Source organism: Platalea leucorodia, assembly GCF_965183815.1.
Source record: "Platalea leucorodia genome assembly, chromosome: 3".
NCBI classification, from domain to species: domain Eukaryota; kingdom Metazoa; phylum Chordata; class Aves; order Pelecaniformes; family Threskiornithidae; genus Platalea; species Platalea leucorodia.
Window position 1 is genome coordinate 30,405,040 of NC_138825.1, and position 16,660 is coordinate 30,421,699.

Sequence of the window (16,660 nt, forward strand, 5' to 3'; positions counted from 1 at the left end):
GATGGATGATAATACACATAAAGTTTCATGGAAGAATGTTTAATCGCTTCTAATAGTAGTATACCTAGCTTATTCATTGCAGAGACTGTATGGTGCTGACTTAAAATTGGAGCTTAGAAGCATAGCGCCTTATTTGTTACAGGGTAGTAAAACCATTCTAAAAGTAGAGTAGCTTTTGGGGGCTTTCCTACAGATCTCCCTGACACAGAGTAGGCGAGTACCTTGCAAGGACTTTGTTGTTTTTAGTAGTGCTGAGAGAAGCCTCCATACCACTTGCTTTCTAGATAGGTGATAGATGTCAAGAGAACCTTGAATACCAGAACACTTGGGATGCAGTGTTTAAAGTGGGTAGGTGATGTGCTTTTCTACTAACTTCAGAAACTCAAACTGTAGCTGCTTCTGGTTTAGTTGCCGGCTCCAGATCAGGCATCCAGAATATAATCAACTGGTTGTAAGAAATTTAAGTGATTTGTTTATCTTTGGATAGTAGCCAGGATACAGGTTTTTTTAGGATATTTGAGAGTATTCATTCTTCTTAATTGTTTTGGTTTTGCTCAAACAAAAATTTTTTTATCTAGAACGATGTCTACAGGAAATGGTACTCCATTCCTTAATTTAGGTGATTTTCAGGAAAAAAAAAAAATCTTTCCTAAAAATGTGTGACACATGCATACAACTACAATTTGTAGATAACTTAGTGAACCTTTTTCTGCCATGGTAGTAGTTGAATGACAAGAGGCTGACGACTAGAAGCTGGTAGTATTATGCCTATGTGAACGTATACGCAACTGTTACATGTTTGCCTTACAGCAGCTTTGATGAATAAGATGTGAAGATTTACTTCCGTTTAGGCAGTTCTTTTCCAAGGCAGAAGAAATTACTAGCACTGGACTTGTGTGATACTTCTGCTTGGAAAATGGAATACAGTATTATTAATTATTTGTTGTTAGTTCTATATTCTGTTTTGGCCACTTGAGTGATAACGGGCCATTATATATGCCTCTTTATTGCACGATGGTCTTAGTGTTTACGCACTGGAGATTCAGGCCTTTGAGAATTCAAGGTGTTACTCACGATGAAGTATGAGTGAGTTCCTGGGAAGCATTGGCTTCATGGCATGGAACTTCGGAGTATGTGTTGCAATGTAACGGGAACGTAACTGAAACAGGCTCCCAGCTGTCGTCTTTTTGAAAGAGAACAGGCTGCTGTCTCTGGGATATTTCATCCAGTTCACAGGCTGCTTCCGAGTTCCTCTAAGAGAGAATGGCTAGAAGCAGACTGGAAAGGCAGGCTATGGATTTGAATACCCCTGTTCCACCATGCAAAGACTGTTTACCTAAAATGTAAAGAATGTTTTCCTGGTTACATGTAACTTTTTAGTCTCTGTTAAAAAGTGATAGTATCTTGCATTTTAGTGTCTTAAGGAATGGATGGTATTAATTCAGTAATCTAAGGACTTTTTCTGTTTTTAAATTAGAAATTATGGAAAAATCGGGTGAAGAAGGAATGCCTGATCTTGCTCATGTTATTCGTATTTTAACTGCGGAGAATATCCCTAATTTACCACCAGGAGGTGGTTTAGCTGGCAAGTGAGTACAGAACTGGAATTTCTTGAACTGTTTAGTTCACTGAAACAAATATTTTTATTTAAATGTTTTAAAGCTTTCTTATTGTAATAGCTATACCCAAATTAATGAAAAAAAGTTTTTTATACTTTAAGCTAGTTTATCTTTTGCAGTACATAAACACTTGTGTCACTGTTCCCATTCTAGAATGGTAAGAGGAAACAGTTTGATCATATTCTGGTACATAACGTACTAGTTTACTATTTCCATATGGCCATTTTAAAAAACAAAAAATATTTATTCTTGGCTTTTTACTGCTTTACATTTGTTAAGAACTATCAGTAATGTAACTGGAATATCAAAATACCAGCTCAAGTTTCCTGATGTCATGTTTCTTCCACCACCTAGTGTCCATTATAAGTTTGGGTCAATGCTTGTTTGCTCAGTGAAGATTCTCATAAGAAAATTGTTTTTCTTTGTTTAGTCTTAGACTGAATGTTAGATAAGCAAGAATATTGAACTAGGATATGCATTTTAAAACTTAATTGGAATAAACATTCAGAAATGATGTTGGTTTTCTGGGGAGGCTAATGGTGGTGATCTAATGACCTATAATTTAAGGATTTTAATGAACAGAATTTAGGATTGCATAAACAATTGTTAATGTAGAATTCCCCAAAGAGCGGGACCCGTTATTGCTCCCTGGCATAGGTCGTGTTGCTTCTGGAATCTTTGTATTTTTCAAAATATGAAGTCCTGTCCTCTGAGCATTTGTGTATACATCTGTTCTCATTGTGCACTCATTAATGATCACTGTTTGCTGTGATTGTTTTTTTTTTTTCTAGCCTTGAAAGTACCTGTATGCTCTCGGCCTTTTTTTTTTTCACTTGTGTGCATTTCAGGCATTCAGAAAAGTTGTGGTGTGCCTATTCTTCTTAGTGCCTCCCAACTGCTGAATGAGTTCATGTGTTTTGTTCTTTTGCTTATTAATAACTGCATCATGTAGTACTTCATTATTCTGGAACCTTTGCATATAAATTCTGTTTTAATTTGTTGTGACCCAGGTTACATTTTTAATGGGCTTAGGTTCAGAATTTGCCTTTTGATGCCTTTCTCTCCATTTTGACTTTTAAAGTCCTGCGTTTCAGAAAACTAACTTCAGGAGGTGTACCTGCAGCTTCTTTTAAGACAATATCATCGAGTATTGAGTAACTTTTTTCTTGGCCTTCAAACTTGGGACAAAGACAGGCAGTAATGTATTTAATTGACTTGACTTGCAGGATTTTGCTCCTGAATGGAAGTTTTGAAAAAGTACGACTACACAACCCAAAATCACATACTGTGTAACTTAAAACTTTTGTCCTAACAAGAGAACATTCTTTGTCTTGAGATCCTTATCCTGTGATGTTATGAGGACATGAAGAATTCAGACTTTGTCCTTCTGTTTGAACACCAAGACCTGGATCAAACAGGTTGCAGAAAGAGCTTGTCTGTGGCTGACATCCGTGGTTTTAGCACCAGTTACAGTTGCTCCTGGTTTTTAGTATGGCTGAGCTGGAGAAATGCAATGCGATGTTACCTTGACTAGACTATATTTGCAAACCTTAGGAACCTCTGAAGTAACTCTGCTTCTACTGGCATTGTATACTTCCTTCAAGCATCCCACTTGTGCAGAAGCCCGTACTGGCTCATTCTTTGAGACAGGAGATCTAAAGGTGTCGACTCTGCTGTGGTCACTTAATGGTGGTGTTTTATCCTTTAAGATCTTACTCTTCAAAGACTGGCTTGACTCTGATTCCCCCTGCAACTTCAAATGCTGCCAAAAGAATGGTCACTTGTTGCTGAAGAAAACAAAAGTTCTGAGCTACCCTGTCACTTGGGCATTAGTACTTCCACTCAACATCTTGCTCCTGAACATCCCCTTCAAAGGAAAGTACAAAGAACAATGCTGTTCAAAGAAAGAGAAGTGAATTGCAAAGATAGGAAGATTCCCAAAGGCTTGAGTTTTAGCTCTGATTTAAACTCTCTGCAATGGCTATCTGCTGCTTCTATGGCAGCCTTGCTTGGACTGGCTAAGTGTTTTCTGTTACATTGGTGCGAGGTACCATTGCTCTCTGTAGTACAGACGTTTGGTCAGAACTGTGCCATTCCACCATCACTAAATGTGGAACTAAATGGAGAGAACCCTTTCCTGTATCATCTGCATGAAGATTGCGTTTCTTTTCTCTAGGAAAATCTTCTGTCAGTGCTGATGGATCCCATGCTAGGTCAACCATGCAACCCTTCCAGAATTCTTAAAGCATTGACTTTAACTGATGTGCCCTTGGAGAAGTTGTGTTCGTTGGTGGACTTTTCATATCGGACATAATTTTTGAAAGTGCTGCTATCAGTTTAATTCTGAACTTCTTTCCTGGAGCTCATTCAGACACAGCCCAAAACCTTTGTGTGTGAACAAGCACAGATTGCATATACACCAGTGTCTTGAGGCTTCGAGTTGTCAGGTCTATCTGTTGTGCCTGCCTTCTGCTTGTCTTGGTGTGGTGTGTCTAAAGGCTGATTTCATCATCAACATATATTGCCTCTGAACACATGATAGCACAATGTCTTTTTGTCTTTTCAGTGTGGTAGGTTAGTGGTCATCCTCAGATTTGATGCACTGTCCCTTGCATTCATTGGTCTGCAAACCATCTCCCATATCTTCTGAGTATTTTAGTAGGTATTGTTTTAAGTACTGGATCATGACTGGAAAAATATATTCTGATGCTGGACACTACATATGGTCACTACTGGATTTATTGCTTTTGTCTCAGAAGTCGACATACTTGCAGCATTCCATTCAAACCCCAAAATCTTCTGTTTTGAATATGCTTTGCTTCCGTGGTGTGAACATAAGAACCTCGTCATATTAGATCAGACCAGGAATCATTCTAGCTCTGTGTCCTGTCCACAGGATAGCTGAAAGTAGGCGCCTAGGGAAGAATATAAAACCAAGAAAATATGTAAAACACTTCCCCTATCATTATTATTTCCCTTTTCAACTTCTTACAGCTGAGGTGCTTCCTACTCTTGAGATAGTTTATCTACTTTGTGACTTAGAATTTCTCTTCTGTGAAGTTAAATATGTTCAAAAGGAGCCTTATCGGACTTTTAGCATCCTCTGTGTTCTGGGGCAGAAAGTTCTGTTGCATCAACAGCCATCACTGTATTTTTGAGACACTTGTTGCTGTCTTCATTTGATGCCTTTGTGCTGTTTGTTTGGAAGAGTCAACAGTCAGTGCTTATCCGCATTCTGTAAGACATCATTTTTATAGATCTTGGCCCCTTCAAGACCTGAGAGTCTTAGTTCATGTAGTAGTTCTTTTTGGTTGAAGCATCAGTAACTTTGATTGTATTTATTATACTTGTCTGAACGTTTCCCGGTTCTTACTGTGACTTGAAGATGTAGGCACATAACCTTTTTCCTCTCAGAAATCTGTTTCTACTTTGGGTTTTATTTTTTGAGAAGCTTTTTGTGCTTGTTTTGCCTGCCTGTGAAGGTGCAGCTTTATACACCACTGCCAGAAAAAAGTCTAGCTAGTGGCATTTGGGTTTTAATTTCTACAGTGTGAATAGACACTAGACAAGGCATCTCGGAGGTTGTATATGCTGGGCACCACACTTGAAAATTTCGTAGGCAAGTAGTAACCTGGGTATATGTAATGAAGACAGTTGGGTTTTCCCCCATTTTTAAGTTCCACATCCAGAAATAAGGCAAGAAAACCAGCAGACTTGAAGAATTTTGTTATAATAAGCAAAATATAGGTTTAAATGGTAGTCTTGGCAAAATCTGACTATGCAGCTGGAACTGGTAAAGATGTAAAGGGGTAGACCATGGGGAGGGTAAGGTAAGAAGATTTTTTTCCTTGCTTAGTCTTTACAAATCCCTACTGCTAAATCCCCAAACATATTGAAAGTGAGTAAAGACACTGAGAGGGGGCTTCATCTTTTTAAGAGGCCAGGTTAAAGGCAAAACATCTTAAACGCTTTGAAATTATTACTGTGCTCAAACTCTAAGTTCTCAGTGTTTTGAAATCCTTTGTTGTGCTTAATTTTTTTAAAAATTTCTCTTTTTAGGCGTAATATTATTGAAGCTGTGTATAGTAGGCTGAATCCACACAGAGAGAATGAGGGGGTAAGTTCCCATTTTGATTGCTACACCTCTTTGTTGATGAGAACATCAAAGTAGTGTCATACATTAAGCAAAAGTGTACATCACTGCCAATAAAGTATCATAAACACAAAATATGTATTGTAGCATACAGTTCATTTTGACCTTCTTTTGGATGGATCTAATACAGAACTTCATCCTCAAAAAGACAGCAAACTTACACCCAATTCTGAAAGACTTTTTAAACATTTAATTGACTCCTGCTTTTTTTAGTCAAACCTGTGAGGCAACAATGCAGGGTTTTTCGAAATTGTAGTTTATTATTATCAAAAATTATGGTCAGCATATTCATTACTTAACTAGGTATTATGTCTGCTGTCCAGAAATCTAGTAGAAGAGGGAGCAAACACACTCCCTGTTGTCTTCTGTAAGTGTGGAAGAGTTTGGTACACTGAATATAAAAGATAACAAGACTAATATTGACTACTTTTTCAGAGTTCACACTATCTTTAAATATCCCATGTACTGCAATTCTGATTTCTAAAATGGCTTACATTCTTCTGCCCAGTTCCTAATAGGTTGAATTTTAAACAGTATGTTAAAATATGGTTTACTGTAACTTTAAGCCTGATTATTAGGTGGTTCTTAATATTAGTATAAAGAGTAATAACTGGTGTTCATATCAGTTGCGGTTAGAGTTGTTTAAAAAAAAGTCTTTGGAAAACTGAAGAACTGATAAAAAACATCACTGCTTGTACACATGTTGTCATTTCCTGTACAGTTCATGTGAACTGATCTGTGAAGGCACCATTCATGTTCTAGTAAATCCTTCATCCTATTTTTTCTCTTTTGAGATGGCTACAAGGTCCTCAGCCAGGTAGCCATTACAATGAATGGTGTTGGGGAGATGTCAACTTTTACTCTAAATACTTTGAAATGATCACTTGTGTGCCTTGAGATTGTGAATATGCAGCCTCACCACAATTATTATCGTGTTTTTCCCACTGTCATCTTCTCTTAGCTTCCTATATTTGGTTTATTCTCTTAAGTTAGAGAGCTTGTTTGTGTAGGTGGAAGGGGCCACTATTCTGTTAGAGTACAAATAGAGAAGAAATCTCTTAACTTTTTTTATTTTTTAGGATTTGTTCCTTTTTTAGTTCGGAAGTGATAGAGTATGCATTTTTCATTTAACTTTCAACAAATTGTGCAACAGGACCCCAAAACAAGCTAGGCAAAATTTTCCTCTTTTCAGCTTCTTTAGTCCTTCAGGAAACTCTGCACCTCTATCAGTCTGCTACTACTTTTCATATTTAGCCATAATTTTGTTCCTGCTTTTGGGGTAAAGTTATTGGTGAAAGTGGTTTATTTGCAGATTACGGCATAGGCTTTATAAGTTGGTTGGTTTTCTTTTTTTTCAAGAAAAAAGTTTGTCTAATGGTAACTTTCTAGAAATATCATATGCCATAGTTGCGTTTATGATGCATCTTTAAGTCCAAATTTACTTTTCAATAGCTGTGCAAACTTGCTGAAAGTCCTACCATAGAGTACAGCATCTTTTTGTGTATTGGCTACTTCCAGGAATTTTTTGTACATCATCCATTATAATTTAATAAAATGAGATAACAGAACTAAATATGTAAGTTGCTCATAAAATAATATAGCTTTAACCTTTATTACCATTAATAGCTTTGACCTTTATTGCCATTAGAATCCCTTTGAGTCCTTTTAAATTGGCTTCTTTAATATGAAACGTGAGCAGTACACTTCAGTCTACTTTGTAAACTTTACCTTGTGTTGGTATTTAGTGCAAATCTCGATAATGATTTGGATGATGTGTCTTAAATACACTGGATTAAATTTTAGTTTGATCTTGTGGTAAGATGTCATTTGCCCATCAGTACCTTTTCTTCTTTCCATCCTAAGTGATTCTGACCCAAAGCAGTTTGAGAGGAGGCTGTGCCACTGGGTGAAGGATGCAATTCCTGTTTGCGCTTTCCCAGCAAGTAGGAATTGTTATCTTACTGTCCTTGAAGTGGATGAATTTAGTGGGCCTCATCTCTGAGGTGATGAAAATGTGACTTCCTTGCTAGTCTTACTCAGTTCCAGGTATTTATGTGCTGATCTCTTAGTCTTTTGAACTGAATACTCTAGCACACGGGGCCGGGGGTAAAAGGGAAGGAAGCTGTTCAGTTGCTCAACATCAGACTCCCCACAATGTCTACACGCTGTGATAATGTTGCTACACATCTCGCATCTAAACAGGAAGCAAAGATAGGAAGGAAACATACAGTACATCCCAATGATGACATTTCCAAGTGAGACCAAAACCTCACTAATAATGCCCCTGTTATAAACTAGTATGAAGCAAGAGCGGATCTTCGTACTAAAAATTATGAGCTGCAGACACAGATGCTGAGTCTGCAGAGCACGAAGGTGCGCTGACTTGCACTTGAGAATCTTTCCCCGTGCGTAGTTACCAGTGCACACGTGTCTGTCAGAGCGTGGGCGGAGGGCAGAATACTGCTGTTACTAGCTGGAAAGTCTGCCTGTGGCAGTCATCTTCATCTGATGATTTTATGTAAGGCTAGAACCATTTTTTTACCTTGAAATTGCTAAAATGTTAATGCACATGAGTAAAAATTTTTAAAACCCCCCAAAACCACAAAAACAAACCCCACCAAAACAACAGCCCAAACTAACCAGATTAACTTTTGCAATTGAGAATGTCATTCTTCTAAAGACTATGCTTTTTAGCGTTGAACAATTTAAACTAGTTACCCTGTGTTACTGTGAACTGGATCATAATAGCTTTGCTAATAAGTTCTTAGAAAGTATATAAATCAAAACCAAGGCGGTATCTTTTTCTAGATTAGCTTCATTTTTACTCAGCATTGTAAAGATTTCAGTTAGTGCTGTGCTTAGAATTTTTTTGTCATCCAAGCTAGTGATTGTAGAGTAACTTCTTCCAATTCTTTGCATGTGCATTTTCTGAGAGTCTTTAACATGTAGCCTAAATAAGGAGATGTTGTGTAGAGCGAGAGACTGAGGAGTGAAAGAATCCTTACTACAGCAGTATTCAGAGATCACTAGTGTGGCTTCAGGGTATAGCAGTCATAAGTTGTTTTTTTATTTTTTTCTTTTAAGCATCTTGGCAGAGTACAAGTATTTCATAAATGCAGGGCTGGAGAGGGCCCTGAATGGGGCTCACAAAGAGCAACTTTGCCAGCGTTTCAGCAGAGGGACTTCTGCTATGAATGTGGTGGCTTGTGCCTTTACAAGTGCAAGTGAAATCATAGAAATCTCTTATGTATCGGTGCTTGGTGCTTTCATATCTTTAAAGGGAATTTAAAAGAACTTCTTCATAGCTAAGTAATTGTTACCACTGTAATGTTACAATACTACCGAGTCGGGTGTTCTAGTTAACATGTTAAAGTATTACTCTTTCTCTAATGGCTCTACTTCTTCCCTCACTTTTTTAATGTGTTCCTAAGACTAGGAGGCTACTATCCAATTAGGGTACTTGGGTGTATATGTATTCTTAAACACAAGGAACAATGTTAAAATGACAGTGGCTGTCTTAATAGTTTCAGTGGCATTTGTTTAAAGCTGCGTTTGAGTATCTTGTTTGAAACCAATCATGTTTCTCTCTTGCTTTTCCTAATACTATACTCTGGCACTTTGCTAAATCAAATCATATGTCATTAAGGGCTGCTACAGATAATTTTGAAAATGTAAATGGACAAAATTCTTACCCCCTTAAACATTGTAAATCCTGTCCCTAGTATGTAGTAGCCCTTTTTATATACATAATTTAACAGAGCAGAACTTGTGCAAAAATTGTGAATGCTCATGTTAAATATAGCTAGCAAAAATTTATTCTTGTTTTTATGGTCAGTAGCACTAAGTTGAATTAGAACATGAAGGAAGACAAATGCTAACTTTGCACAATAATCTTGGTTTTCAGGGACATGTTCTAGCCACATATCATTAGAGAGAAATCTGTGTTATAGTGTATATATAGTGTATAGCATATAAAAGAGGCAGTTTCTGCCCTACTGCTTGTGGGGTTTCTTGTCTGCTAGCACTGAGGGAGACAAGGGAAGCACAAAATAGCCTACCATCAAACAGGGCGCAGAGCAAAGCAGGATGCGAGTTTGAATATCAAACGCTAACAGCACTGTTGCTTCAGCCCCTGCTAGCATTTGAATTGTTCAGGAGTCTCGGAGCTGCTGTTATATTGCTTATTGCTTTTACCCTTCAGTGTTGCATGGGAGCAAAAGTATTCACTTCAGTCTGCCAGAATTTAAAGATCTGAATATTGTGAAATGTGGAGATTCAGGGTGCATGTTTCCTAATGTCAACCTCACAGCAAAACTGATGGGCTGGAGGAACTATGGAATTTAGATGTTCTCTGAACTTTAAAAAAACGGGAATTCTTCAGTTATGCTGCCTAGTTTGGTATTAGCTAGATAAATAGTATTTTTTGTCAAAACCCAAGAAATAGAATACATCTGTAGCCTCATCTTGATGCCCTGAGTTTTCACTGACCCTGTGCTCAGGAGGCATTAAAACAGTCCCTCTTCGTGCATTAAAACTACCTTGTTTCTCCTCACTGGGCTCTTGAAGAGCTACCTGAATATGAAAATGCTAGTACATGGGAGTGAAAACATCTCAAACTAAGCCCAGCAGACCACAGTGGAAGTATGTCTCTCTTTATGCAACAAATTAAGCTTAGCGGGATAGCATTATATACAGTAACATTCATTTTTGTGGTAAATTTGTCCCCTTTTTAACTTAGACTGTGCTAATCAGTCTTGGGGCTTCTATTCCAGGAACATTACAGCATCCAAGATCCTACTGAACCCAAGATATTGTCTTAATGCTGCTATTAAGCTTGTAGATGAGTGACTGCAATACTTGTAGTTTATGAAGCTTTTGGACTAGATGACAATAAAATGAGGTCAGCATGAGAAAAAGGCAGTCTGGATTTTGCCTCTAATGTACTGTAAAATCTGCCAGCTTCCAGAGGTACAGTTCCATTTGCCTAGCTTGATAACTTGCTAGATATTAATAATTTAAAATGTACCATTCCCTTAAAGCAACAGTACTGCTTTAGCACGTGAAAGTTAAAATACCTAGTATCAGTCTCAGCACTGTAATAGATGTGCAAGCCTGTTGCAAAAAAAAAAAAATCTCCATTTTTTTCAACTGAAGGCTTGTTGCAGAGGAGACCTCCATTCCTTAATCAGTGCTTATTACTCAGGTTTTGTGCTGTAGGTTGCTAGATTTTACTTTGAATAGCTGTTCTACCTGTTAATTTTTCGAGCCAATATGCACATCTGCCAAAAATAGTGTCTTACGTTGTTCAAACACCACCACTCCTGGTGCTGATAGGTAGCTGCGTGATTCTTTCATGGCAGCATCATGCATGCAAAAATCAGTCTTTAATGTAGAGGAATTGTTTTCTAAAATACTTTGAGCATTTATTCTGATGTGCTGCTTCAACTAAACTGCTAGCAGTAGAGTTACCTATTCTCTTTAGTAAGTTTTTCACAGGACTGTGTTGCTACTGGCTGTGCAGAAATTCACAATTAAAAATACTGACCTGATGGCTAAAGGAGTTTTAAATTTTCAAATTTTTCACTGACAACTGACCGCAGTTGTGGGGAATATCAGCTATATTCATCGAAAGACAATTTGAAACGAGATGGAGTTAGTTGGGAGGAGGTATCATGTTGACACTGTCTGGCTCCAAATAAATTGAAATAATTAAAAATGCTGTTGTAATAGGTATCATTTCTTAAATTATTATGTTGTATAAAATAGACAAGCATGGATGATACTGTTCTAAGATGTATGTATAAGGTGTTTTAGATTCAAACAGAGCAAATCTGATGTTTTCTCAGTCAGAAACATTGTGTGTGCTTTTTTTTTAAATGTCGTTAGAAAATATCCTAGTTTAACTACTGATTTTTTTGGGGTCTTGAATCTTAAAAAAAGGACCCTGGCGAAGCCGAGGAAAGTGGAACGCAGGGAAAATTGGTGGAAGCACTCAGGCAAATGAGAATTAATCATAGGGGGAACTACCGCCACCTCCTGGAAGAGATACTGTCTAGTTACAGGCTAGCTAAGATGCAGGGAGAAGAGTGCACGGCTGAATCAGCTGCAGCATCTACTTCAGATACTCATGCTGGACCCAGTGACCCCGTACCAGACACCCACACAGACTCTGGGAATCACCTTGCTGAAATACAGAGCTCAAATGAAGATTCAGGGATGAATGAGATGAGTGATAAACCGATGTAATGTTTTACATAGCGGATTTAACGCTTCGCTTCACTTGGCGTATTTTCCTTTGTTTATATCTCAACATTTGTCACATCTATCCTAGAATTCTGTTTGTTTTTACTTTAGTTATTTGTACAGATTGTTTATACAAAGCTCTTTTTTCCTTAGAAGTTCAACTACTATGGTATATTACAGTAATTGCATCTTATGTTGTGTAGCAAGCAGTTAACTTCCCATTTGAGATTTTGACTTTTTAAATCCTGTGACACCAACAATAGGAATCTATCATGCTAATGCAAAAATAAATTTTAAAACTTTTTCTTTTTAGTAGTCTTAAATAATAATTTTGATGGTATATGTTTGCTAATTGTAGAGTAATTTACATCTTAATTGTATCTTTTGTGCAAAGTAATTGAATTATACAAATTCTTCAGTCGTCTTCCCTCCCCCCCCAGCATCGTATACTGCATGTTTGTATTTGAACTATGTATAGATTATAATTACAACTAAATTACAAAAGCTATTACATTTTAGGTTGTCACTTACTCTTCATGAATGTGTTTGATTTTTTTTTTCCAATTTAGATTGTATCCACTGTTCATCATAAATATCTATTTTCTAGACAACTGTATTATTACTTCCCAGGTTGTAGCGTAACATATATCAGAAATGAAAATGTACTTAGATTTAGTACCTCGTATCAAGTTCTAAGAATTCATGTTTAAGTGAAAATAAAGAATATGCTGTGGAATAATACCTGTATGCATATTGACTCTTTTAAGCAAGTAATAAACTTCCTTTGAAATGCTGTCTTCTGACATGACTTGAAACTTTTCATACCTTCTGATATTAACTCATGCTGTTCGTGAGTTTCCACAAATATTTGAGTAATTTTGGGTTTGGCACATTCATCATAATCCTCTATTTGAGCAACATTTCTCAGGTTCAAGTTAAACATCAGCCATATAAATGAATAAACTGGCTATTCTACCTAAGTTTACCTTCTACCAAATCTTTTCCTTGTCTTTTGGTGTACAACACATGTATGTACATGCATTTGGGTAGATCAGTGATAATACTGGGAATTTACGGTGGTGGTAACTAATCTGCTAATAAGATAAATCTGGAATTCTTGTGTCAGTGGTCAGTTCATAATATAACGCTTGCACAAAAATGTCATTGTTCAAAATAGGTACAAATTTCACTGCCTTAATGAAAAAGAGCCTGCGAGTATTTCTTGTGGACCAGGAATACCTGAAGAGCTGAGTTCCTTAGTATTTCATAGATATTTTTTTTTTTTGTAGTCTATAGATGTAGTATCTACTGATAGCTATGCCTTGGTACAATTTTAGATAATATTTAATTTTAAGTCTTTATGCTTATAGCTTTACTGGGTTCATGTTTTATAAAAGCAAATTCCCTCATGAAGTTGAGGAACAGGGAATGTGTGTGGAAGTGGGCAGGTATGGAAAAAAGGAAAATGTCTGTCTTATGCTAGTGTTCTACTTAATTATGCCACTTAAATCCAAAGTGCAGCAAAATGTTTTCATGTGTATTGGTGAGTAGTAATATTTCTCCTCTTCTTTTCCTGTAGGGTGCTGGAGATCTAGAAGATCCGTGGTAGCCTTACAAATCTACTAAAATGCTTTTGATTCTGAAAGGGGGAAAAAAAAAACTTTTAAATCTGTTTTCTTCAATACAAGGGAAAAATTCTGGTGGATTTCCAACATTTTGTGAAATGGGCAGAAAGATATTAGAATTTTCCATGATTTGTTCATTTTTGTGTTTTCTGATATTGCCACTCTTAGCATTGCCTGTACGACAGTATTTTTACCAGCCTCAGGCATACTGATTACATCTGTAATGAACTTTGGCCCTAAGAAGGAAGGAAGGAAGGATTCTCTCAGCAGATTGGTATATGTACCTGAGGTGCATGGGATTGTAGGTGTACTCTGAAGATACACTATGGCTCAATGAAATGTGCAACACACAAGCAGGAGAGAGTACAAGTAATTGTTTGAGACATTACTTATTTCACTTTACTGAGTTGGAAGGCTTTGCAGCTCCGTGGCTTGGAAGTAATTTCAATTGGGCAATACGCTATCAGATTTGGTTGGTTTTTTTTAATTTTCTAGTTTTACCTGTATTACCAGACCGTTAGGTTTCCCTGCGGTGTCCAAATTGTGGTATGTTGCCTACTGCTTGCTTGAAGATAAGTGTATTTGGCAATAATATATGAAGATTCTAGGCATCTAAAAACAGTAAGAATTTTACGCATGTGTACAACACACCCTTAAACTCTTGCTAGAGAAAATCTTTTAAAACCAAACTGATGAATTTATAGTTAGTAGTGACTTGCTTTGACATCTCTCACAGCTGCAGGTTTTTTAAAAAAATGCTGAAAATTTGCCTTTATTATAATGTAAATTGTGATTATTTTTTGTTCTAAGTGGTTTCTATAGTTTTTTGATTTTTTTCAGCTTAAGATACAGACAAGTCTTGTGTAATATGGGTATAATTTTTAATTGTTTGCATTATTTTCAAAATTCAAATTATCACTTTGAGATTATTATAGATACACTTAAAATTATCTATTTTAAATTAAGAAATTATTAGAGATATTTTCATGGGTTCAATGACCTTTCATTTTATAAGCAATGGGCATGGTACAGAGTGGCTGTCATGTAAGGTACTTGAAGATTCTTAGTTTAATTCTATTTTTGCAATAACCTTGACTTTTTTTCTGACTTTGAGTTGTGCATGTAATGAGTCCAGTAAATGCTGAAAATGGGGAAGAGTAAAGTATTTATCTAAAATAAAAGCTATTGGGGAGGGGAAACAATGAATGTATCCATCTGTACATGATTTACATGCTGTGGATGCCTTGTAGACATTTTCCTATTTGTTTAAACTGTGTTTCAGCGAGGATGTAATTGCCCTTGTGTGTAGTTTTAAGCTAATGACAGTCATCAACTGGTTTTGTGTGAAATGGAATTCATGGTATTTTTCTGTAACTTTATCCCCATGGTGAGTCTGTAAAAACCACACGCTCTTTCATACTGGTGCCAAAGGCCAGCTTTCCCAATCATTTTGATTCACTGTGTATCTGATTTTTTTTTTTTTGGTCTAGAGAGGATTATTGCCACAGTATATTTTATTTATTCATTAGATTTTAGCCTTGTAAGTTAAAGTGTTCTCAATGATGATGTTAACAGGTATTTGTCCCTTTACTGGTTTTTTTGGGGTTGTTAAAAGATAGGGAATGAAGAATGCAAAATGGTTTATTGTTCAGACTGTCCGCTCTGGTCCAACCCTGTACTGATAGTACCTTCCCAGTATGATATTGTGGTGTTTCATACAATACAGTGAACATAACTAGTTATCTTCAATAAAGGATTGCTAAAACAGTGTGATATGCTTTATATTTTCTTGAGAAGGATTTATCAAGAAGATGCAAGGATTCTATATAAAAAGATAACCAAATAAGATTTATGAGGCGTCTCTTAGTGATGGATTTGTGTTTGTTCTATAGCAAATGTGGCTCTCTGTCACAGTAAGCCAGAAGTCTCAAAGTGGGCTTCTCTGTGGGAGACAGAAGAGTACAAACAACACTTAGAGCTCCTAGGGCAAATCCATCCCAAGTTCAGCTGGAATGAGTCTTATGCCAGCTGTAGGAGAGCATTCATTTAAAGTCTAAAAATTCAGATTAAACTTGACTTTATCGTCAACTCATTTCTTGGAGTTTCTTAAAAGGTCTGAGGTTAGACCTATAAAGTTTTAATTTGTACAGTGTTTTGGATAGAAATTTCTCTAATGTTAACATTCTCACATTTTAACTTTACATTTTAACATTAACTTATTAGTGAAGTTGTTTAGCTGGATGAGAAAGGAGAACGAAATCCTCCATGTTATTGATATTGCATAGTAATAACCTGTCTGAATACTTAGTGTTACCGTGGAATGGGTGTATTTGTGAACAACCTGTAGATTTTTGAGTCTATAAGTTCTTTAAGTCTGTTATTTGAACTTTTTTGTTGCATCTGCTTGTAGAGCATAACCCCTGCATGCTTTCCTCATGAACTGCAATTTTAATACCGTGTTCCACTGGTGACATCATGTGGATAGTCTCCCTGAAATAAAACGTTTTATGCTTTTATTGTATAGAAATGAAGCCCGCATATAGGTTTTTAAAAGAGAAGGACCATAGCTTGCACAGCTACAACAAAATGTAAATCAAGACCTCTTTTTTTTTGCTCTGAATTAGCACTGCTTTCCATTCATGTGTCCACTGGTTGCAAATTCTAATCATGTTTTTAGTTTAATCAAAATACTGTTCAGATTTCAGTAGCCTGGGAAAAAAATATATGCTTTTTGATGTTGTAGTGTGAGAAGTCTGAATGTTTGATAAAATTTGTTCATGTATTTGTCATAACTTACCAATTTTAGCATTTGTTTTAAAATTATGTTCTCATAATTAAATTGCCACCTGGTAACGAACATAAAGATACTTCTGTGGAATGCTGAGAGTGGGGAGTGTCTCTTCCACCTCAGGTCTTACTGACATGTCAAATTCAGCTTGATTCTTGTCTCTTACGACTTCTGCTGTAACAGAGACAAAGTGGCCTGTGTCAGTTCTCAAGTCTGCTCTCTGATAATCTTG

General features: G+C 36.6%; 1 protein-coding gene across 16 annotated transcripts in view; it reads left to right on the forward strand.

Moving 5' to 3' along the window:
• Positions 1-15,408, forward strand: part of PPM1B (protein phosphatase, Mg2+/Mn2+ dependent 1B) — a 64,139-nt gene extending 48,731 nt beyond the window's left edge. For 4 of the 16 annotated variants that reach the window (XM_082306084.1, XM_082306083.1, XM_082306082.1 and 1 more), the window contains 3 exons: positions 1,478-1,589; positions 5,679-5,736; positions 11,713-13,562. In XM_082306084.1, coding sequence (XP_082162210.1) covers positions 1,478-1,589; positions 5,679-5,736; positions 11,713-12,018 — 476 coding nt within the window. In that variant the 3' untranslated portion in view covers positions 12,019-13,562. Of the gene's footprint in view, positions 1-1,477; positions 1,590-5,678; positions 5,737-10,544; positions 11,692-11,712; positions 13,564-13,594 lie in introns of those variants that run through there. The other 12 variants (XM_082306087.1, XM_082306086.1, XM_082306073.1 and 9 more) reach the window with 8 other exon arrangements.
• The last annotated feature ends 1,252 nt before the right edge of the window (positions 15,409-16,660 follow it).